General features: G+C 41.5%; 1 protein-coding gene across 1 annotated transcript in view; it reads left to right on the forward strand.

Annotated features, from left to right (window-relative positions):
• The first annotated feature begins 637 nt into the window (after nucleotides 1-637).
• NEK10 (NIMA related kinase 10) overlaps nucleotides 638-25,092 on the forward strand; it is a 136,145-nt gene continuing 111,690 nt past the window's right edge. Inside the window, exons 1-7 of the mRNA XM_075271366.1 lie at nucleotides 638-711; nucleotides 3,767-3,827; nucleotides 9,051-9,166; nucleotides 15,096-15,194; nucleotides 15,737-15,821; nucleotides 20,684-20,725; nucleotides 22,878-22,956. Of these exons, the coding sequence (XP_075127467.1) occupies nucleotides 638-711; nucleotides 3,767-3,827; nucleotides 9,051-9,166; nucleotides 15,096-15,194; nucleotides 15,737-15,821; nucleotides 20,684-20,725; nucleotides 22,878-22,956 (556 nt within the window). The remainder of the gene's footprint in view (nucleotides 712-3,766; nucleotides 3,828-9,050; nucleotides 9,167-15,095; nucleotides 15,195-15,736; nucleotides 15,822-20,683; nucleotides 20,726-22,877; nucleotides 22,957-25,092) is intronic.

A 25,092-nucleotide genomic window follows, 5' to 3' on the forward strand; every position in this document is an offset into this window, starting at 1 on the left:
TATTTTGCAATACATGCATTAATGATCAGACCCCTAGGAGGTCTAATAAGTTAAGTATAAAGATAAACTAAAAAAAATCTAAATTTAAAAAAAACAATTAAAAGATCAAATAATCCTCCTTTCCCTAGAATACATATAAAAGTAACAAATTACTGTGTGAAACACATACACGCTAGATATTCCTGTGGTCAAAAACGCCCGGTCTGCAAACTTATAAAAATATATTTCCCGTACAGTGAACACCGTAGCAGGAAAAAAAATCTAAACTGTCAAGCCACCATTGTTTTGCTGTTTCACCGCTGATTAAAAATTTGAATAAAAATTGATCAAAGCCATAGTCCTTCCCCAAAATGTTATAACTAAAAAGTACACCTGGTCCTGCAAAAAAAAATAAAAATAAAGACGCCTTATGCATCCCTGTACACAGAAATGTAAAACAAGTGTATGATCTAAATAAAATTATCTAAATTTGGTATCCCCCGAATTATACCGAAACGCAGTACACAGGTGATATGTCATTTTGGCTATATAGTGAACGCCATGAAAATTAAGCCCATACGAAAGTTGTACAAATGCATTTTTTAAATTTTTTTTTCAGGAATAGAAAATTTAGTTCTATGAACTGAGTTCTTTTATGATGCCAGATCACGATGAGAAAGGGAAAAAAACGGAAAAAATTTCTGAAAAGAAAAGTCAAGGGGCAGCTTCAAGGTTTGTGATTTTTACTTTTTAGTTTGTGTTTGTTTAACTTTTTATATTCATTTTGATTAAATGTAGTTGTAAGTTTAGCAATAACATTATGTTATCTTTAGGTCTGGTTTTATTACCTTGATTGAATTGTATTGTTGAAAAATTACATATTAATTAAATCATGTTTTTAATCATAAACACTTTAGTGGTATGTTGATTTTTTTTTTTTTTTTTTTATAACATTTATGTTGTTATTATCTATATAAAAATATCTTAATTACAGTTTTTATTCTGGTCATTAAACACACACAGTAGGCTATTATTTTCTGTTTTCTGCAGCACACTTGTGCTTTTTTGTGTAGATTGCTATGGGCCAGCAGAGAACTTACCTCTGCCTGATCACTAGGAAAAGGAAATATGCTTTTTTCCTGGAGACTGTATTAGTTTTGTTGACACATATCTGTCCTTTATAACTTGTACTGTACAGGCAATAAAGGAGTTTGTATTTCTAATATGTGCGTCCCAAGGAAGTTTTTAAAAATAAATAACTACAAGAATTAAACTAGGACAAACATATGAAGAGTTTTTCCCTTCCACACACTTAATTTACTCAATGAAATGAAAATTAAAGGGATTTTCCATAAACATAACTATATTTAAATCCAAAGACAATTAAAAGTGAAAGTTTTGGAGATTTTCTCTAACCATCTTACGTTAGGTTTACACTAGCGTTTGGGTTTCCTTCTGCATTGGGACACAAAATACCGAAACCATGTCCATTTAAAAAGCGGTTACACGTGGTTTTTACCCAGTTTCCGCTGCTTTTGTACTGAATCCAGTGGAGAGAAAAGTCTTCCTTGTAGGACTTTTCTCTCTGCCGATTTTAAATGGAATCTGGGAAGGAGTCTCCTAAGGAGACTCGAACACGAGTGTGAACCTTGCGTTGGTGGTGACGGTCTTTTGTCTTGATTGGTTGCCAATTGATATGACCATAAATGCAGGTCTGACATTTGTCAGAAACCCAACTATGACTTCTTTAGGACGTGTAAACTCCTTGCAGATTTTGATCATAATAAGATTTGATCCTAGGACACAGTACTAACCACTGAGTCAGTAAGCCATCCTGCTGCAGGTGTAGGCATCCACCACAGCATTTAAGTGTTTATTTTTATGTTTTATTTTATTAGTCAAAAAATCTGCAGTAATGAGTAGGAGACAGCATTCCTGTTTCTGTTACAGGGCCCCATATCTCCTGCTACATCTCAAACAGTAATTTTATGTTTACTTGCAAAAAGAGCTTACTGATGTGTGTATGTGTAGACAGCAAGGATTTTAGAATTAAACAGCGTTCATCTACTTAAAGAGAACCTTTCATGTCCTTGGGCATATGCAATTTTATGTGCTGCTATGTTATGTGCCCCGGGTGAATAGCTATCGGTGCATTTACCAATAGTTCTTCACTGTCAGAAGGGCATTCCTGACAGTCTGACTGGGAACACCCTTCCTGACAGTAATGTGTGTAGTGCTATACTGTGAGGGGGCGTCCCTTACTGTCCAGCCATGATGCTGAGCAGTGAGGAACGCCCCCCCCCCCTCCCCTCTTGGCAGTACTCATCCATAGACTAGCACTAGGGGAAGGGGCGTTCTTCACCACTCAGCATCATCATTGGGTGGTAAGGAACGCCCCCTCACAGTATAGCGCTACACACAGTACTGTGAGGAGGGGCGTTCCCAGTTAGATTGTCAGGAATGCCCTTCTGACAGTGAAGAGCTATTGGTAAATGCACTGCTAGCTCTTCACCTGGCGCACATAATGGGAAAGCTTTCTAGCTGCGTATAAAACCGTGTGTGCCTAAGGACATAAATGGTCCTCTTTAAGCACATTATAACATGTCCCTAGGATGTGCCACGGCTTACTGATTGGTGGAGGACCTTAACAATCCCTGTCATGAAAGGTGGCAGCCTCTTTGACATTTTCTGTTCATAGTGCCATTCTTATCCATGGTTTGTATAGAGAACTGCACTATAAATGTGAAGTTGGCCTCCAGTTCCACCACAGTTTTCTGGAGTGCGGACGTAGAATCTATTGTAAGGGACTATTGTACATAACTTGTGCTGCAGTAAATAGACATATTGTAAGAGCCCCACTGATCTGTAAAGATCCACCTCTGAGGAATGCCGTACAAAAGTTTCATTTTTACCTTTACTAATCATCCTAATAACTATATAACATAGCACTTTAACGTATCCTTAGTATGCGTCTAGTTAACCATTGACCCAACTTTGGGACCATTGATCTCTGAGGAAACTAATGCCTGAATAGGTTATAATCCAACTGTGTTATTCCAATGAGAAATGTCAGGGGTGGTCTTTATAGACATTACAGTGATGTATCATACAGACTCCTATCTTGTGTCTGATCAGGTGTACTTATTATTTCTTATTAGTAATTAAACGGGTATTCCCATAACCCTTGTTCTGCAGCCTGAAAGTTCTGTATTCTCTTCACTTCCTGGATTTTTCACACATTGGTGGGCGGGGTTTCAATTGCTCTGCTATCTGCTATGATCCACAGTATGACGCTGATGTAGAAACTGATGTAGCAGAGCTGGCTTTGAGTGCACTTGCATTACATACAGAGGTAATGGACTCCTTATCGTAGCCCTTATCAGCCAAATTCAATTAAACCGGCTGATAAGTGGAAAAGCTGAAGATGGGCAGAAGCAGGCAGCTACATCACTTGACAGATGAGCAGATAATCCCAAGGGCCAGTGTCAACAATGAAGTGAATAAATTAAGATAGCGGCCAAAAAAGCAGTTTTGATAAAGCAATGTATTTAGGAAAAGTCTTATATCCACATAAACTAGCAGTATAGATAGGATCCTTGTTATGGGACAACCCCTTTAAATATCTTATGCTATTTGTCACATGAAAATAACTTTACCTAAAATGCCTGTAACACTGCCCAAAAATTGAATACAATTGATAGTAATTTTATTAGAAAGAATGCACGTCTAAAAGCCAAATAGTATTTCCTATGTATTTCTGTAATCTTTAACTTTTGTACATTTGTAGGAAATGTTCTGACATCAAAAGACTTTGGTCGCTGTTAAATGTACAGTCTAGCAAACAGCAGGTAAAATGGATTTTATTTCAAGCTATGTTGGCTGCTTTTTTCTAATTGATTCTGTAATAATAACATAAAGGAGTTGTGCCATTATGGACACTTATCTCCTATTCACAAGACACTTATTCCCTGTCCTGAGAATAGGGGGCTAAGTGTCTATTAATAGTGCAAAGCTTTAAAAAGGTTTTTACAGGACTGTAATAAAGCCATCTGTGCCTGCAATAATAATATAAAAACTTTATACTTACACTGCCGCTGTACTCCTTGTGCCAGCACAGTTCTTCACTGAATGACTATATCTTGGCTTCAGTGCGCATGCCCCATACCCCTGGCCCTTGCACAGTGAAGCAGGGCTGAATGTCCTTGGCTTCATTGAAAGTGATGGGAGCACCAGAGATGAGTCTGATGAGACTCATCGTACTCATCTCTAGGTAAGTATAAAGGTTAATTTTCTTTTTTAATTTCAGGCACAGATGGTTTTTAAAACATTGTGATTTGGGACACTAAAGTCCGGTCTGTAAGGACCTGTGGGTGGTTTAGTGTCCCAAACTGACCTGACAGGTTCCCTTTAAACAAGACCTGATCAACTCCTCTGACTTACTTGGTTTACAATATACTTCTATTACCATGAAATAATTCGACTATATTTTCTTAGTATTCTGCGGTGTGCTGCTCCTCTGTTGTTACTTCTGCAAATTTTCAATAAATTGAAAATTTGGTGTTATCAATGGGGTGTGTCATTTTGTGTACAGACACACTGCTCTGATAAGAAGAAGAATATTCCTCCTGGAAATATACAGCATGAATAATATAACAGCTGGTTGTTGTAATTTCCCTTATCAATGGAGAGTGGCCCTACAGAGGGAAACCAAATAAATAGTGTCACTGTGTGACATGGACCATTGCAAAGAGCAAATATAACTGTGTGTATATATATATATATATATATATATATATATATATATATATATATATATATATATATATATATATATATATAGTTGTCAATATTTATTAATCAATTTCTTGTAGGGATAACTTAAGAGCTATAGAAATTGCTCCAGAATCAATATATAAAGGGGAACTCAAGTACAGTATTTAGTAAAACAGACATGTCAGGAGTAATTTGTGACAAGTCCTGTTTAAAGAAGACTTTTCACTACTTACACCAATTCAAGTGTTTAGCATATGTTAGAAGACTCTGATTCCTGCACAGTTGGATTTTTTTCTTTAGCCCCCACCATTCCCGAGAAGAGCAAGTATTTTTGATGCCCGATGCTCTGTAATGTCAGACGGGTGATGTCAGACAGGGGTGTGATTCAGAGCTCCTATCAGACGCAGCCAGTGTCAGAGCTCAGAATCACACCCCTTGTCTGCTTCTGCCGCCCCCTGGACAGTACAGAGTCTAAATAACACCTCAGGCACCAAAACTAACTAATTGATTGCTCGGGAACGGTGGGGGCTAAATAAGAAATTCTGATTGTGCTGGTATCAGTGGAGCAGTCGCTATTAATTGATGTATAGAGCTAGAATTGTTAAAGATGGCAGAGATCCTTTTTAAGTCAATTATTTCCCATAAACTAATAATTCTGGAGGATCTTTTCTGTCAGCTGAGCATTGTTCTCTTCCTCTGTTATTGCTTATGGAAAAATATCAATATGAAAATTCAAGGGAAATTACTACACTCAGTTGGAGATGAGCAACTCCGTATAGGATTTTAAAGGCTATGTGCAAGTCTGTGATAATTTTTTTAAGTTATTGTATTATATCTATTATAGTCAAGTTCTGCTTGCTTTTTCTTCTGCAGTCTTCCCTTTCTCTCATATAACACAAGCTGCTGTGTTCCCTTTTCACAGTGATCCACATGAGTAGCTGCCTAAGTGCAAATAAACACTTGCATAGGCTGAATTCTTATCAATTCAATAAGTTTTCTGCTTAAGGCTGAAGCCCCACATGGCATAAATACCACATCAAAAACTGCAGCGTTTTACAGTCCCTGCAAAGTGGACGGCGTTTTAGTGAATCCTATCAACACATTGCAAAAAAATACCCACAGCGGAAGTGCTGAGATTTCCAAAAACGTTGTGTCAATTATACCCACGGAAATGCTGGTCGTTTCCGTATAGGTATAATAGTAGAAAGTTTTTCTGGGAAAAAACGCTGCAGGAAAACGACAATTCATTTCCGCCATGCTTTATCCTGCAGTGCTTTTTGGCTGTGGCTCACTATGTTCTTCCCATAGCATTTTATACAGAAAGTTCGCAGAGGTTTCCTCTGCGGACTTTCTGTTTCAATTACTCCTATAGGCAAACAGCTGGCGTTTCTGTATGTATAATTGGCATGCTGCGATTTCCAAAAGCGTGCCGCTTTTGGAAATCACCATGTGTCCGCATTGTGGTTTTTATTGCAAAGAAGGCATGAGATTCGCTAGAAACTCATCCACTTTGCTCTGACTGTAAAATGACGCAATTTTTTTTCTGCCGCATTTCTGCCACAAGAAAATCACAGCGTTTATTCTACATAGGGCCCCGGCCTAAATGAGTATTTATGAGTAGAGATGAGCAAACAGTAAAATGTTCGAGGTTCGATATTCATTTCGAGTAGCCTCTTAATATTCGACTATTCGAATCGAATATCGAACCCTATTATAGTCTATGGGGGGAAAATGCTCGTTTCAGGGGTAGGCAACATTCGATCAAATTATACTTACCAAGTCCACGAGTGAGGGTCAGGCTGGATCCTCCGAGAAGTCTTCTCCTTGCAGCGTCCCCGCGGCATCTTCCGGCTCTGAATTCACTCTGCCAGGCATCAGGCCTGGGCAGAGTCGACTGCGCATGCCCGCACTACAAGACTTCTAAAGGTAGGAGAAGAACCAGCGTTGATTGGCCGACTGTATAGCATTCAGCCAATGAATCCTGTTTCTGCATCGAACTTTTACATTCAAACAGCGATCGAGTACGAGCATTTTGAATACCGTAGTATTCGATCGAATACCAACTCGATCGAGTACTACTCGCTCATCTCTATTGATGAGCCATTAGGACAACACCCACAGAACTAGCTACCAAGCAGCTTCTTAGATGAATTTCTGTGCACTATATGAGAGCAAGTGAAGACAGCGGAAGAGAAAACAAGGAGATTCTAGCCAATAAAAGATATAATGCCAAAATGACCAAGAACTCATTCATAGACTTTAAGAAAAAAAAAATGTTATTTTATGGGAAACACAAGTATTTACTGAATGAAAAAGGTAAAAGAAATGACAGGTCCTCTTTTATATGAAAACCACTAACCAGCCTTACAACAGTATATAAATGGTTTAGAAGCTATTTTGGTGGTGGTGTTAGACTACCTTTAATTGTTTTTATCCCACCAAGAACCTTTCATCATTTATTTGCAGAATAGATAATCAATGTATGATCGCTGGGGGTTATCACTGTCACCCCCACCCATCACTAGAATAAGACTTCTGACTCCACCATACTGAATAATTGTGGTAAAAGGTTTACATGGAACAGGGATCTGGTATTTGCACTAGTTCTCCATTCAGATGTTTTGGGGTGGATGAAAGCAACGATTCTCGATTATAGGGGTTGGCTGGGGATCTGTTGGCAATATTCTTGTGGAAAGATCCCATTGAAATTGGCAGCACCATCCACAGAAGTCTTGTGTATATGAGCAGTACAGTCAGTGACTAGTGAGCCTAGGTCTTGTAATATTGACATCCTAATGAAGCACACATAAAATCATAAAACGGTAAAAAAGTAAGATCTCAACCTAAACTACTGCCCTCTACTGTAATGTTGTGGCTTAATTCTTGCCACTGCTTTAATTAGTTTTTACAAAACCCCAAATTTACAGGACACAAAGGTTTGCACAAGCAAATTATACTACAGGGACACATTAGCTAGTAAACACAACAGCCTGGTGTTATTCACCTAAGAATTCGTTTGTACATTGTTTACCTTCTAAAAATGTTCTCGCATCCTGGTACAATCAACAATGTCTATGAGAAGCTGGGAGCAAAGAGGTTGTTGTTCCCTCATTTATATATTTCCGTGATGATAATTAGTATTTAGTTATTAGAAACGGTGAATCCACATTCCAAATGTAAATATCATTTTGTTTCCTTTTTCCAAACATTTTGCTTATTAAATACAATTATAGCACGCAGTGGTGAGAGCAGTAATCTCTAAAATTACACAGTATAAATCATAAACATAGAACTAGAAGAAAGCTGTTAAAGGGATCCTATCACTCAGACATGATTTTTTTTCTAAGTACTACGTCGGAATAGCCTTAAGAAAGGCTATTCGTCTCCTACGTTTTGTCATCCTCTCAGCGCCGCCGTTCGCCTACAATCCTGATTGTTGTTGGTATGCTAATGAGCTCTCTCGCAGCACTGGGGGTGGGCCCCAGCGCTCAGACAGCTTTGGGAGCGTCCCCAATGCTGCGAGAGGTCTCTCCAGCGCCGCCTCCTCTTCTTCAGCAGCGTCATCTTCCTCCTATTCTTCTGGCGGTGGGTTGTAACTTCTGAGGCCTTGGGCGGAGCAGTCTGTGCATGCCCACAGGCCACGAGAAAATGGCCGCTTCCAATACTGTGCAGGCGGCCATTTTTTCGTGGCCTGTGGGTATGCGCAGACTGCTCCACCCAAGGCCCGAGGCCTCAGAAGTTACAACCCACCGCCGGAAGAATAGGAGATGACGCTGCTGAAGAATAGGAGGCGGCGCTGGAGAGAGCTCTCTCGCAGCATTGGGGAGCTCCCAAAGCTGTCTGAGTGCTGGAGCCCGCCCCCAATTCTGCGAGAGAGCATACAAGAACCGGGATTGTAGGCGAAGGGTGGCGCGGAGAAGACGACGAAAGGTAGGAGACGTGGTACTTAGAAAAAATCATGTCTGAGTGATAGGATCCCTTTAAGAAAGACCATGTAGCCTCCCTGTCCCTCCCCAACCCTTACCATGTTCCATATCAAAAGTGTATATTTTTATGATTTAGAGACATTAAAGATTGTACTCTCACTGGTCATCTCATAGGAAATTCTGAAGTTTTGAATAAGGGTAAGTTCTCGCGGGGGTTTTTGGACCCGAACCGGAGGTGGAGGCCGCCTCAGGTTCCGGTCCAAAATACAGGTAGATGCGACTGGATGCTGGTGCAGAGCTTCAGGATTTTAAAATATAGATAATAACCATAACATTTTTTTAAACCTGAACTCATATGTTTTCTGTTTGAAGCTTCCAGCTTTGAAAGGTACTGGTACGCCAAAGACTCAGCAGAAGTTTGGGAAGAACCACACACCTAAAACTCAGTGGCAAGAATCCACTGAATCTGTCGAACTTGAAAAATTTAGGTAGGTTGAACAATCCATCTATTTCCTGTAAAGGTAAGAGACGAAAACTTACAACCAAACATACAAAAATGAAGACTCCATTTCGATTGACATAAAAACAAGTCTAAACATAGCTCTGAGGAACCCCCCTTTCCCCCCAAGTTGTATGATTCCTCCATAACCTTTTGTCTGTAAGATTTGTTAGTTACTGTGCGAAGAGAAGGGACACAGAGCAGTAAGTGCCTGCACTCACCCTACTTTATTCTCACCCCAGTCTATGAAGAGTTTGAATGCGATTACTTGGTGTTATTAGTAACATAGTAACGTTGTAAGGCTGAAAACAGAAGTCCATCCAGTTCAGCTTGTTATTCTGTCGTGTTGATCCAGATCCATTACACATTCTTCTTTAACAGACTTCCTTAGGCTCACCACTCTTAGAGTAAAGGCCACTCTTCTGTGTCTTTGTAGAAACATGCTTTCCTCTATATGTAGAGGATGTCCCCATGTTACGTCCTGGGTATGAAGAGCTCCGCTCAGTTATATCTGTACTAACGTTTGATAAAAAGTACTGACCTTAGTTTTGATGATCTCTCTGGGCACTGTCATCCACCCATTCCGTTTATTATTGTGGTTGCTCGCCTCTCAGCCCACTTAAGCGGTATTATTTCTTTCTTGGTCATAGGTGCCCAAAACTGTGCACAATATTCCATGTGTGGTCTGACAAGTGATTTGTAAGATGGCTGAACTCTTTGTAACATGTGCAATGATGCCCCTTTCATTACACCCCTGTAGTTTATAGACAAAGTCAGGCCTTTTCTCCAAGAACCTCAGCCCCTTCTGCCTACACTGTTTATCATTTGTGTTCCACGGTAAAGGTAGTATTTCAGAAAATACTACTATTGAGGTCCTTTACTTCAGCTTATGACCTAAAACCCTGAAATAATTTTTAGGATACTTCCACCTACTTCTAACCTTGTCAGTGGTATTAGTGTGGACCATAACCACTGGGTCCTCCCCAGTCTCTCCCAGTAATCTATCAAACTTGAGCATTAGGGGGATAACACGTGATTGACAAATTGCCCTGTTACCCTTATAATGGAGTTCAGTGACCTGGTGTAACCAAAACTCTGAGATGGTGTTCTTTTTCTGTGCTTTTTCCCTTCACCTACTGGAGAGAAGATATAAAGTGTCCCCTCCCTGGCCTGCCTAGATCACCTTCCTTCTCAATTCACCTTTTTAATAAATAGCAAGCGAGCCCAAAAATAGAGTGGCACAAATGAACGTGCACCAAAATTGAACCATTTTGACACCAGAAAACTAACATGATAAATTCCACCCATTGTATTTCAAAGACTGGAGAATCCATTTAATATGAGACCATTATCCCACAAATGTTACAGTGTAAAAAACAATTGTAGCATTTGTGAAATAGGATCAAAAATGCAAAGATATTTCTTACAAAATTATTGCTTATATGTTTCCCATGTATGTCTATATCTATATAATTGTCTGTTTATCTATCTATGGGATAATGAAGTATACACTTTTTGTCACGTGGATTCTTGGAGTGCTGCCTGATATGTACTGTATATACACATATATAGAGGAAGGCTGTTTTGCATATATCCAGTTCCGTCTCAGTGAACTCTTTACATACTATATATGTTAAAATATATATTGTGGCAAATTGCTCAGGTAGATGCTTGTAGCAGTGCAGGAAACAGGGACACAGACACTGGATTACACACAGGTTCAGGCTTTATTCACATGTAACGCATACACTGCTTTTGCAAAGCCACAGGATAAACAAAACAAAATCCTTCTTGGCTGAGAAACTAACAAACCTAAGGAAACTTTTCCCTGACTATACAGGAGACTGGCTACCAGTCTTCCACCTTGGCAATAACAACAGGTGGCACAGTACCTGCTTTGGAGATCCGGTCTGGACAGTTCAACTCTGTCAGTGTGGTGCCACCCTGCTAGTCTTCACACTCAGGGTGCATTCACACTACGAAACGCCAGCGTGTATCACAGCTGTACACGCCGGCGCTACAGCAGGGCTGCCGAACACTTCCCATTCATTTCTATGGGAGCCGGCATGCGAGCGCTCCCCATAGAAATGAATGGAAAAAAGCAGCCCATTCATTTCTATGGGGAGCGCTCGCATGCCGGCTCCCATAGAAATGAATGGGAAGTGTCCGGCAGCCCTGCTGTAACGCCGGCGTGTACGGCTGTGATACACGCTGGCGTTCCGTAGTGTGAATGCACCCTCAGACTGTTATTAGGGACTGATTAGTCAGCTGACCTCCCTGGTGTGGGCCTTTACCATACACCCCTTAGGTGCCTGGCTGGAATATACCTGTCTTCCTAGACTACACCCTTCACTCTCTAACAATATACGGTACATATTAAAATAAGGAAAATTGAGATTAAAAACTTATAAAAACTGAGATTTTATTTTAGGCAAACTCCTGTAGGCCTGTCGGTACTATTCCGTTATCGGGCCAGCAGCAGCGCAGTTCAGCAGCAGCTTTCGGGACAGCAGTTCAGCAGCGGGAATTACAATGACATCCGAGGACTGCTGGCCCGATGCTTGTGCCCAGTAACCAGTACATCGATGACCCCCCTCCCCCATCCTTCTCCTCCTGCCAGTGCTGCCCCCCAGCTCTCCTTACATCTTCCCCGTACCCTCTCCCCGCCACACGACTAGGCCTCACCTCAGCGCTAGTACCGAGACCGAAAGGAAAGACACCGGGGCTCAATCCAGGCCCTGACAAGAAACACGCCGACTATAGGAACGGTGAGCTACAGCGAGCCGGAGGGACAAACTTTCTGCAGCGTCCGGCGGCTATCTAGTAGCATTCATTGCTCAAGATTTACGGTGAGGCCTATTACAGGGAGAGGGTACGGGGCAGATGTAAGAAGAGCTGGGGGGCAGCACTGGAAGGAAGAGGAGGATGAGGGCATCGATCGATGTACTGCCTACTACACACAAGCACGGCCTCTATCATCGGGCCAGCATCGGCTTAGTCATGTGGCGGGGAGAGGGTACGGGGTAGATGTAAGGAGAGCTGGGGGGCAGCACTGGAAGGAGGAGGAGATGGAGGGGGGGTCATTGATGTACTGGCTACTGGGCACAAGCATCGGGCCAGCAGTCCTCGGATGTCATTGTAATTCCCGCTGCTGAACTGAACTGCTGTCCCGAAAGCTGGTGCTGAAATGCGCTGCTGCTGGCCCGATAACGGAATAGTACCGGCCTGTCTATGGTGGTGATAATGGCAGTAACATACCTAAAAAGTACACTTTTATTGTGTCTTGCGCTGTCCTGGTTAGGTCCGCTAGGCATGGCATAGCAAAGACTTGTCCTGGCTTTTCTTCAACAATCCCTCACCAACAACTCCCCCTTGTACCTTGTGTAATAGCTCTAGTGGCTCTTATGTTAATTGCCAGAAGAAATGCATAAGATTTCAATGGCAGAGTACAAGGCAGGATTTAGATGGCACTTAAAATGTACCACTATAACAGTCAGTCCCATTGCAAGGGGAAGTGTTGGGAAAGAATTACTGAAAGAGAGCCAGGACATTTCTCTGGCATAGACATGTCTAAAAAATTCTTGCCAACATGATGCAACATGCAATTAAAGTTATTTTTTTCAGGCATGCCACCAGTCTGAATACACCCATATTTATTTATGTTTAAATTTGTTTTTGCATGACCTATCCATCAGTATTACTGGTTTAATACCGGGAGACTCCCTCTAACATTATTATATGTATGCCCCTGACTCTTAAAGTTTAACTCCCTTTTTTTTTCGCTAGGTTTGGTGACCATTTTCGTAATATAGTTGAAAGTATGAATCTAACATCCTTTTTATTATAAAACAGGCTGTAACATTCTCCATAGCAATCCCCTAACTGAGCTGTTACTAAGGAAAGTCTGTACACCGTTGTATTGTGAATATGCCGAGCTAAAAGGGGGATGGTTACTTCAAATGGCCGTATCTCCAGTTTTATACCACCTAGAGAAATGGTTCTGGTATGATAAGAAAGCTGATTTGATTACATTTATTGAAGTACTATCTATAACAGAACCTGATATATCTCTGGTTAAAAACACAATTGTGAATTTGAACTTAATATGCAGCAGTTTATGCTGGATATAAAATCACATTCCCAATTGTGTTTTTAACTAGTTATATGTATAATTCTTATATAACTAGTACTTCAATAAATGACAACATATGAAAACTGAGAACCATTTTTCTACGTGGTATAAACCTGGAGATACAGCCATTTGAAGCGACCATCTCCTTTGGTAAATGCTTCAGCTCTGTGTACTACTGTACATTGAGAACATGTATATATGGACAATGCTTAGTTAGATCATTGCTAATGGGAACTTTACAGCCTGTTTTCTATTATTGGGAAGTTGGTAGGTTAATAAAGTATATTACAAAAATGTTCACCAAAACTCCCCTACCCCTGACATAATAGCAAAAAAATAAATAAAAAATAAAATGGGAGTTAGGCTTTAAACATGTTAGGCCAGTTGTCTCCAGTAGTTGCCAATACTCCACTGGTAATTGCGTGGATTTAGTGGGTACATGAAAGCATGTACAATTGTCACACAGTATTCACATACATTTTGTAAAGTGACATTATGCTGACGATGCTGTTTTATCTACAGAAACTTTGTCTGTAAATAGACTTAAAAATTGTGGGTTGGGATCTATCATAAGGAAAAATTTTAAAGTCAGTTTTTCGGAGTAGATTTATTATGCACAACAAAATTCCAACTTTATTTTTTGCATTGCCCAAAAGTAGGCATGACAAGGGCATGGCCCATTGATTTTTTTTTTTGTTAATTAGGCCAGAAAACTGGTGTAAATGACACTGAAAATCTAAACCAGGTACCAGAATGTGCTATGTAGGCCCTGTACTGTCAGGTGAGCAGTGACAGGAAGGAGCAGACAAGGAGTGTGCTGATTCAGAGCTCCAATCAGAGGCAGCCAATGTCAGAGCTCAGAGTCACACCCCTCGTGTGCTCCTGCCTGACACCTCCCACCTGAGAGTAGAATAGTATTTAAGGCACTAAAACTAACAGCACTTATTGCTCAAGAGCGTTGGGGCCAGAGAAAAAAATTCCAACTGTGCCACAAGAAATTGAACAGTGTCTATTTAATGATTCAAAGAGCTGGACTTGGTAGAGGCGGTAAAAGTTCCTCTTTAAAAAGTTGTATTGATAAATCAGCTCAACAAGCCAACCACACTGCCTTTCCCACCCATTTTTCAAAAGTTGATTGAGCAATGTAAGCATGCAAAATGTCTTAAAATGTTTGTGTATTTGAAGAGGACCTTTCACCTCCTGGGGCACATACAGTGTAATACACCCACCGCTAGAAAGCCGACAGTACGTGGAATTCAGCGCTCTATCGGCTTTCCCGTTCTGTGCCCCCGGTGAAGAGATATCGATGCCGATACCGTAGCTCTTCACTGTCAGAAGGGCGTTTCTGACAGTCAATCAGGATCATCCTTCCTCACAGCAGCGTCTATAGCACTGTACTGTGAGAGGGAGTGTTCCTTACCGCCCAGCCATGACCCTGAGCGGTGAGGAACACTCCCCCCAGTGTACCCCTCAGGAGTAAGGGAGGGGGTGTTCCACACCGCTCAGCGTAATGGAATTCAGCACACTGTCGGCTTTCTAGTGTTGTATTACACTGCATGTGCCCCAGGTGGTGAAAGGTCCTCTTTAAGGGCAAAAAGTCATAGAGTCCCTTTTTGGGACTTTGTTAATTCGAATACTGGCGCACAGAGCTTGATAAATCCCCCCAAGAGTTTTTTAAATGTATGAACAGAACACATGACAAGTGTTAGGTTTTATGTCACTTTTATGTTTTATGCAATATATTTTAACGTATATTTATTTACTTTATTTTTCTTTTAACTTCCAGCATTAATTACAAAAATGAAAGAAATTTTAGCCAACACGCTCAGCATAACTTATTCCTTGACATATTCATGGCACTGATAAAGAACAGGCTTGGATGCAGGTAAAATAAGATTTTTGTATGTTTTTATATTATTGTTATATATTATTGTTTTTTATTCTTATCTTTACAAATTACTATTATACTATTATTATAATTCTACAATGTGCAGAGATTTATATAACATTGCATTTTTTCTCTTTTCAAATATCTGATCCTAAAAAACAAAAAGTGTGCAACTACATGGAATTGTAAAACTGCCTTTATTCCTGGAGTGTTGGGATTCCAGACATTCTTGTCAAGTTTTGTTGTATGCCAGCCTTTCACATCTTTCCAAACCTAAATCATTTCATTTTCCTTGTTGGCCTTACTCCCAGCTCAGCCATTAATAGCCATAGACATAGACAGTAATATAGCCCACGCTTATCTCCCACACACTGTATGTTCCACAAAGCATCAGCTGGCAATGTAGCAGCCACATATTACACAGAAAACTATTAATGCGTAATGATCTAATTAGTTATGCAAGTTCAACAATTAGATCAAGACTTCTAAAATATGTTGCTAATCACTTATTATTGTTTCTTTTAATTCTCCTATCACAGAGAATGGATAGACAGAGCTCCATCTGTTCATTTATTGCGCGTATTGATCTGTATGAGATTACTAATCCGGGACCCATTTTATCAGGTATAGTTGTCTTAAAATTACTTTTTAAAGCAGATACGTCAGGTTAATGTAGTGCCCCATGGAAAGGAGTCTTGGTACAGCTACTGGTCCGTACTACTAGTAGCCAAAATAGCACAGTGTTGTTCTGTTTGGCTACTTAGGGAGAGTTCACACAGAGTAAAGTGCCGCGTGATGTGGCACGTATACGCCGTGTGAGACTTTGCGGGCCGTATACGCTCCCATTGATTTCAATGGGAGCGTGGATCGTAAACGCTGCGTTATTTTGCGGCCGTGATTTTGCGCGTAAATGATCCCGGCTCCTATTGAAATCAATGGGAGCGTATACGGCCCGCAAAGTCTCACACGGCGTATACGTGCCACATCACGTGGCACGTTACTCCATGTGAACTCTCCCTTAGAGCGCTGAAAGAATAGTCCAATATACTCCTCTTCTTCCTTGGCTATCAGCATGGTGTGTATGCACATATACATAGCGGTCTGTCAGTCACCACCCTAAGAGATGGGGGAAAGCAGTGGGTGCCTTGTCCTCATGAATACACTGGACTTATAAACCAAGTGTTTGGTGTATTATGTCAGTGCTTCTAATAGCCAATGACATTATTGTGCCATCATGGCTACTAGTAGTACAGACCTTCAATTGTAATACGCTGCTCCTGCATAGGGGGCATATTAAGCTGATAGAACCATTTTAATGTCTGTATATATCTATTCATAGAAACACATGTACAACCTGGGATTTGTGGTTGTTAACATAAATTTAGGCTGAAGGGTTACAATGTCTCCTTGTGGTGACTGAGATTGTAGGCATATGGAATCTTAAAGGTTACGAATACTCCTCTAGGAATTCCTGGGGTGGAATATAGAAATAAGTTTTCCTCGATGGAGGAGAGACAACTGGGGATGTGCCACTCTGTTTTGGCTTATATCCCAAGGTATGTCACAAGGCATCTTGAAAATCTGGCGCCATCCAAGAAAACTTGCTTGCATACTCTTCCCCATCATTTTAACCATTCACAGTGACAAAACTATATTGTTTTTATACTCAAAGCAATAATACTCTTACCACTGGAAAAACTATATGGTTGCTGTAACTTTTTCTCTGATGTTAAACAATATCTTATGGTCCATAGGTGAAACTAAGAATGAGAGTTGCTTTCTGCAATGACTCTACTTTTGGGCGTATAGCTAGTCAATGATTGCGTTAGACCAACAGGTAGCGAAAAGAGATGAGCGAGTAGTGAAATATTCAAGGTTCGTTTCGAGTAGAGCCTCAATATTCGACTACTCGATCGAATATTGAATCCCATTTTGGTCTATGGGAAAAAATGCTCTTTTCAATGGAAACCACTATTCGACTAAAGGAGAGTCACCAAGTCCACGAGTAGCAGTAGGAGAGTGTTTAGGAGGAGCGCTGTGCAGTTAAAGCACACAGAACCCATAGACTATAACGGGTCCGTGTGCTTGCAGAACACTACCCGCACAAATGATTCGTGGGGGCAGTGCGCGGCAAGCACATGGACCCCATTGTAGTCTAAGGGGTCCGTGCGCTTTAACTGCACAACGCTTGCAGTTGCGCTGATAATCCGTTTGGGGGGATCCTCTTGCGGACTCCTTCCGGAAGGGAGGCAAGCGCTAATGTGAACCGGCCCTTACTCATCCTGCAGGACCAGCATTGTATATCATTTGGCCAATCAACGCTGGTTCTGAATTGAATCTTTACTGCGAATAGCGAGTAGTATTCGAACAAGTACGAGTATTTCAAATACCGTAGTCTTCTATCCAATACCTACTTGATCGAATACTACTCGCTCATCTCTAGTAGCGAACACCTGCAGGATTTGTAAACGACTGACTGTGACAGGATCGTGTAGAAAATGCTGCAGACATCAGACAGACATATTTCTTGTTTACATTAATCATCCTTTTCTAGGTTTAGTATTCCTTTAAAATGAAAATGTGATATATCATTTTAGCAGTCTATTGACATGTCATAGTGACATGCAGTGGTGTAACTAAAGGCTTCTGGGCCCGGGTGAAAACTTTTGTCTGGGGCCCCCTCCCTAGAGTGAAGTCTTGATAGTGGACGGTCACAGGTGCTGCAGAGATAACTCTGATACTTGAGAGGGAACAGCTTTAGTACCCACAACTGCAGTTATCAAGAATATGGTGAGTGAGCAGAGCAGCGCCAGAATGTAAACAATACTGGGAACAGTATTATGTGCTCCTTAGCGGGCCCCCACACAGCATTATGTGCTCCATAGTGCCCCTCCTCACAGCATCATGCTCTCCACAGCAGGCACCACACAGTATTATGCCCTCCACAGCGGCCCACACACAGTATTATGCCCTCCACAGCGGCCCCCACACAGTATTATGCGCTCCACATTCGCCCCAACACAGTATTATATGCCCACAGTGGCTCCCACAGAGTATTATGAGCTCCCAAGAGATCAGACCTCAGAGTATAATAAGTAGAGATGGAGGGGAAGTGATTAAAAAAAGCAAACACTTATACTCACCTTATATCACCTTTCCTGGGTATCCTCATTCCTCTTCTGTCTTGCAACTGAGGTCCTACTGGGGCTTGTGATTGGGCCTCAGCAGTCACGTGGGAGGTGATGACGTCATTATGCCGGCTCGCCCCATGTGTCTGCTGGAACCAATCATACACACCCCAGGGAGTGAGGTCTGGGGCGCGTGACTTCAGAAACCGTCCAGAAAATCCCGCAGTAGATGGTGAACCCAGGACAGGTGAGTATAAATATTTTTTTTATTTTTAGTCACCTACCATGGGCTGGCATGAACTGGAAAGGGTCCTGAGGAGGCCCCTTTCTGTTAACATGTATAGCGGTCGGGGAAAGCCTCGTTCCCCGACCACTGTCATGGTGGTCCGGGGCTCCGGCCATTTCCAGCTTGTCGCGGACCCTGTACCCCTCTGGGCCCGGTTGTGGTCGCATCCCTTGCGACCGCGATTGTTACGCCACTGGTGACATGTATTGGTGAGTCCAGGTGCTGAGACCCCATAGATTCCGGTAACAAAGGAGCAGAGGCACTGATTGTCTCTACCCAGCTTGGTACTGTATAGCTTTTTAAAGCCGGGGCCCCACGGGACGTAAACGCCGCGATTTGCCCGCAGCGGAGATGCTGCGGGGAAAATCACAGTGTTGTAAAGTGCAGGTAAAGTGGATGGAATTCATGCGAATCCCATCCCCACTTTGCGGAAAAAATCGTAGTGCGGACATGCTGTGATTTGCAAAGCCGTTGTGGCTTTGCAAATCGCAGCATGTCAATTACATCTACGGAAACGCCGGCGGCTTTCCCATAGATATAGTGTTAAGAGAAAGTCCGCAGAGGAAAACTCAGTGAACTTTCTCTTAAAAGCACTGCAGAGAGAACCACAATGCATTCACACAGCGGTACTTTGCACAGCGCTTTAGTGCTTCGATTACGGCCCATGGGGCCTTAGCCTAAATGGCAGACATGTTTTACCATCATCATCATCACCACATCACTACTGAAATACATAAGCTTATTAATATCCAGACATAATATCCACCACACACCAGGCTGTAAGTGTACATTCAGTCCTGACAGATTCAGTGTACATTAAGCATACTCAAGGGCAATGTCCACGCCCAGTTGTCAATTTTTTTTGCAACAATTGTTATTTTTCCAGGAGGAATAACAGAAGAGTAAAACAATGTAAAGATACAATTCTGGAGCATCTTGTCTTATATTTACTGAAACAGGCATGCCAAGATTTCTATCAATGAGGCCATATTTACCTGACATTAGATGAAGCAATGGTTCACTGCAGGATGCAGACATGCCCACATGGTATATGGTGGAGGCTGCACATGTGCACACCTACAGTCTATGATGCTAATGGTTGCTTAGCATATAAGGTGCCATGTTAATGTGAGGTGCACAATGCTAGCTATGATTCCCAAACCTTGAGGTCAGACAGTCTGTCCAGCATCTATATATGTACACCCCAAAAACACTAGTACCCCATTTCCCTCAGCCAACATAACAAGTCCTGACTTCATTAATAACTATGATTTTATCCAAAACACATAACTTTGTAACCCACATCAAGGGTTCCCATGTCTAGCAATTCCCTATTTTAAAATCAGACAGACATGGCAGGAGTGGTCACTTTGACGTTAGATAGGTAGATTTGTTGCAGATATTTCAGTTCAGTCTGAATAGGGCTGTTTTTGGTGGGATCCCATGGCTTTCTGCTAGCCACGTTCAGATGATTGGGACAGTCAGAGAGTATTTTGTAACCAATCCGCTGCATTTTCTTCATGGTTCTTCCAGCTACATACATAATGACATCCAATAAAACAGTGATGAATGATGACATGTAACATGACTATAGCGGCCAATTTATCACGTCTGTAGAAACTATGGACAACATATTAACCGTTAAATGTGTTCCGAAGTTATTTATTTTTGTATTTCAGATTCTAAGGCCCTGCTTAACAAAATGTAGCTAGAAATTGCTGCGGAATACAACAATTTTTTTTTTTTTTTCTGCAGCAATTTTTATTGTGTTTTTGCTGCTTTTTTTTCTCATTGTTTTTCTTCCCGTATTAAATATATTGCGATTCTGTACCTAAAATGAACATGCTGTGCTTTTCAAAAACACACACATTTTTGGAAACACAGCTTTTCCAATCCTGTTTTTCCTAACACATTTATCAAAGTAACAGTAACGTATACACACTTTGAATTGCTATATGTGTACACACTGACATATCTGCCCCCAATTTAATGAAACAATAATACATGATATTATTAGTCTACGATGTAATTGTTAAGGTGATAAATTATTTTTTTTTTTTTTTTATAATTAGGGGGTTCTTCATCAAGTTAATGGAGTTGACATTCTTGCACAGGTACTCATATCTTTACTTTATTTTTACTTTAATTTTGTAGCTGATGGTTGATTATGTTTATGTACTGTGGAACTTTTCACACCTGCGTCTGTGTACAAATGAAAACTGGGGGACACCATTGACTTTAATGGAGTCCACTGGACAAAAAAGTTTGCAGGACTTCTTTATCTGTCAATTTTAGAGGGACCTGTGCCAGAGACTCCGGTGAAAGTTGACTCCGATAAAAGATGTGAAGCCAGCCTTACCAGATCATTCCCTGTGTTGGTTAAGCTCTATTGTTAATGCAGACCCTTGTTCCCTGGAGCTCTGTTCATTATATTTGTGGAGGGCATTTTGGGAAGACAGAAATCTTATTCCTGTCTCCTCTTCAGCCAATCCAACTTTCAGTCATGTGACCAATGCCATTCTGTTGATTGGAGCTGTGGCTTGAGTCTCTGGAGAGTAAATGAAATAACAGAGCAAGAGCACCTGCAGGGGAGACAGAGGAACAAGAGTTCTGGCCTCCCCCACTGCCCTCTGCAAAAGCAATGGGGAACCAGAATGAACATTAGCTTAACTAGTGCAGGAAATTCACTGGTAAGTTTTATTAGGTACTATTCCGTTATCGGGCCAGCAGCAGCGCATTTCAGCACCAGCTTTCGGGACAGTACCACTAAAAAAATCATATGACATAAGGTTGTATCTATACTTGTAGTGATAATGTCATCCAGAAAGATCAGGCTCCAATATTATGGAAGGATCCTGTAGTCCATATATCTTCAAATGAAATTAACAATGCCCATAAATTGCAGTAAAGTTGTCCAAGTTGCAGTAAAATAATCCCAATTGATTTCCCCTCGTTTCCATGGTTCATCGGGGGAAACCAAAATCATAGCAAGATAGGGAGGGTATCTAGTGTGTGGAAGGTAGCTCAGTAGCAGCAATGATGCGGACCCAACCAGTCAGAGACAGGGACACCATATCTGGTGCAAACAGATTTATTTGAAAAAATAGCAAAATAAAATAAACCTTCACTTCAAGTACAAAAACGTGAAACAAAAACCTGCTTGTCTGAGTACTAACTAAACAGAACAAGGCTAACTATACGTGTGGCTTACTACTAGTCACAACAACAAACAGATAACATAGCCAGACCCAAGCGCCTCTTCTCGGTCCCAGGATTTGCCTTGAAGTGCAGGCTCTGCAGCCTTTTATGGCCCATTAATGAGCCCAGGACCTACACCTGGGCTGAGGCCTACTCAAGACCCTCCCTGGACCACACATAGGTCAGAAACCTGGAGGAGATATACCAGGACTCCGGCACTCTGCCTGTCACCTTCTCACACTATATATAAGGGACCCTGCTTGGTCAGACCATGACACACTTGAGAACTATGGAGTGACCAATAGCCTTATCCTCAGTATGGCCCTTTAAATCACTCATTGTCAGGTTGTATTATCAATATGAGTACAGATATGACCTATGTGGTATGGCTGTGGCATTTTCTTTATGCTTATCTATTAAAGTAACTGATTTTAGATTAAGGGGCTTCTTGTACTTATTGTACTTCTCTTTACCTGTGCCTGGATGAGCTGCTCTTTTAGACACCAGGTGAGAGTTGCTCCATGTTATTTATCATAGAACGTTATTTACAGATTCTAGTAACTCTTTCTGTCTTTCAAGTATAAGGATTTACTATACATATCAACCCAGCCTCATAGATAAATAGGTTACTGGCACCAGAATCAAATGTTGTTTCCCCTTGGACAAGATACTGCCTTTTTTAATCAATATACAAATGAACTCAAGAGCAGCAAATAGAGCGTTTCCTCTTACCTGTCACTTATTTGCATATTGATAAAAATGGCAATATCTCAGCAACGGAGGCACCAGTTGACAACTTTTGATTCGGGTAACCCCCTTAAAATCTGCACATGAAAATTTAGCCTGAGTTTGCTTTGTGTTTTAAACCGTAACAAATAAAGCTGAATTTTTGGTATATTTTTTTCATTTTAGTCCATAAACTGTACCAAATAAACTACAGCCATTCAGACCTGCAGGCTTTGAAGTAACCATCTATCATTCTTTACTGCGCCACGTAGATAATGCATGAATTTTAGTGTTAATGTGCCCTCTGCTGGGCATTTGTTGAATGACTGTTTCTATTTTCAGTACATGCAGACAACCTGTAATACATACCTTTCATCTGGCGAAGATGAATTTAATGTTGACAAGCTGGTCAATATGACTTGTAAGTATGAATATTTGCCAAAGAATATTTTATAATATATATTGCTAGTAGAGCAACAGAAAGATTGTACAGATGTGATCCATGTGGATACTGGAGGGGTGGCAATATTCTCCTGCCCAGATGACTGTGAAAACTTACTCAGGGAACTCAATTGTAACTGTAATATAAAGAAGGGATATAGAACTAGCCTATGGTCACAACATTAATCTCTGAATAAAATTTGGTGAGGACCAAAACCTTTAGTACTAGAATGGTGCTGTTCGAGGGAGGGAGAATTAAGGACCTACTTTTATTTCCTGTATACATTTATAAATTTATAAACAGCCACTTATCTAAGATGCACAGGAACGACAGCAAATCTACAACCTCCCCCAAACACATTCAACTGTCTACACTATGTTACAGAGCACGTCACAGTGATAAATAACATATATGTTACATATATGTCACTGTTGTAAACAACTTTGAAGTCTTCAACTCTCAGCAACAATGCTTTTGCTGCCCAAACCCCTACCATCTAAGGCCTGCAGCACCAGAATTGTTCTTCCCACTGCCATGACATCACACATCCTAATTGAGAAGCAAGAACAGTGCTCTGAGGGTTTCGGTCCCACCCCCTGTGCACCAATTGCCTCATTTACATAAAATGTCAAAGATGCTTTTCTCCAAATCTACAAACGTTACAAAACAAGATACCTTTTTAGGTCACTGTAACATACCTCTCACCCATCCCGGATTCTGCAGTACAGTCACGGATTTTGGGTCCTGTCCCATGGTCTTGGTCAGTGTGAGGTATATCCTGGATTTAACTCATCTGCGTCTGGAGAGGGCGCAGATGAGTTGAATACAATGGTGAAGCAGGAGTGGACAGCTCTTGCTTCACCACTGTTCTCCTCGCTACGCTCTGGCCAAGGGAGCTCTAGGCGTGATGCGATGACGCCACTCACATTGCTCCTGCAGTTCCCTGAACAGTCCAGGAGAAGAGACATAAGGGGAGAGAGGAGAGGCGAATATCAGTGATTTTATTATGTTAAAGTTTGGGGGGACATTAGACTGGGGAGAGATAATAGGGGACATTATACTGGTGGCAGATGAAGGAGGTCAGTTAAACTGGGGGTAAATGGAGGAGTGGACATTAAACTGGAGGTTGAAATTAAACTGGGGCAACTGGTGGAGGACTTTAAATCGTGGGGGTAGCTGAAGAGACATGTCTGCCTCTAGTTTCCCCCAGTTTAATGTCCTCCTCCAGCTGCCCCAGTTTAATGACCTCCTCTATTTGCCCCCAGTTTAAACTGGGGAAAGAGGAGAGGGGCTTCATGCTGTAATGCATAAAATGTTAGGGTGACTGCAGGAGCATTATGCTGTGTGGGGACACATGGAAAAATGGGTGAGAATGGGTGTAGACAACATAGCGCCACACATTTTGTCCCTCTTTCTGTGCTTTGAAAGTTGAGAGGTGTGCTGTAATGTGCTGTGTAATTCAGTGTTAGTAGTTACATAGTCTAGGGCAGGGGTGGGCAATTAATTTTCCTATGGGGCCGCATAAGTAATTGAAACTATGCTAGAGGGCCGTGCTGTTGCAAATTTAGCTCCACCCGCTTCTACGTTGACTCTGCCCATTCCTAATCATCTTTCCATGTGCCCCCACAAAGTATAATCCTCCTACAGTCACCCGTACACTATATGTCCCCACATTATAATGTTCCCTTCCAACTGCCCCACAGTATTAGGTCCCTCTCCTGGTGCACCAGTTTAAACTGGTGGAAACTGGAGGGAACATGAAACTGGAGCAGCTGGAGGGGGACATTAAACAGTGGGGGTAGTTAGAGGGGGCAATAAATTGACAGCTGGAGCGGGACATTAAAATCAGGAAGCTGGAAACAGACATTAAACCGTAGGGGTAGCTGGAGGGTGACATTAAACTGGGGGCAACTAGAGGCAGACAGGTCCCCCTCCAGCTACCTGCACAGTTTAATGCCCCCTCCAGTTGTCCCCAGTTTAATGTCCCCCAAGTTTAAGTGCCCTCTTCATCTACCCCCAGTTTCATGTACCCCTCCATATCTCCCTCAGTTTCATATCCCCCTTCATTTTCCCCATTTCATGTCCTCCCTCCATCTCTCCCCCAGCTTCATGTCC

The sequence above is a fragment of the Leptodactylus fuscus genome, chromosome 4 (assembly GCF_031893055.1).
Source record: "Leptodactylus fuscus isolate aLepFus1 chromosome 4, aLepFus1.hap2, whole genome shotgun sequence".
NCBI lineage: Eukaryota > Metazoa > Chordata > Amphibia > Anura > Leptodactylidae > Leptodactylus > Leptodactylus fuscus.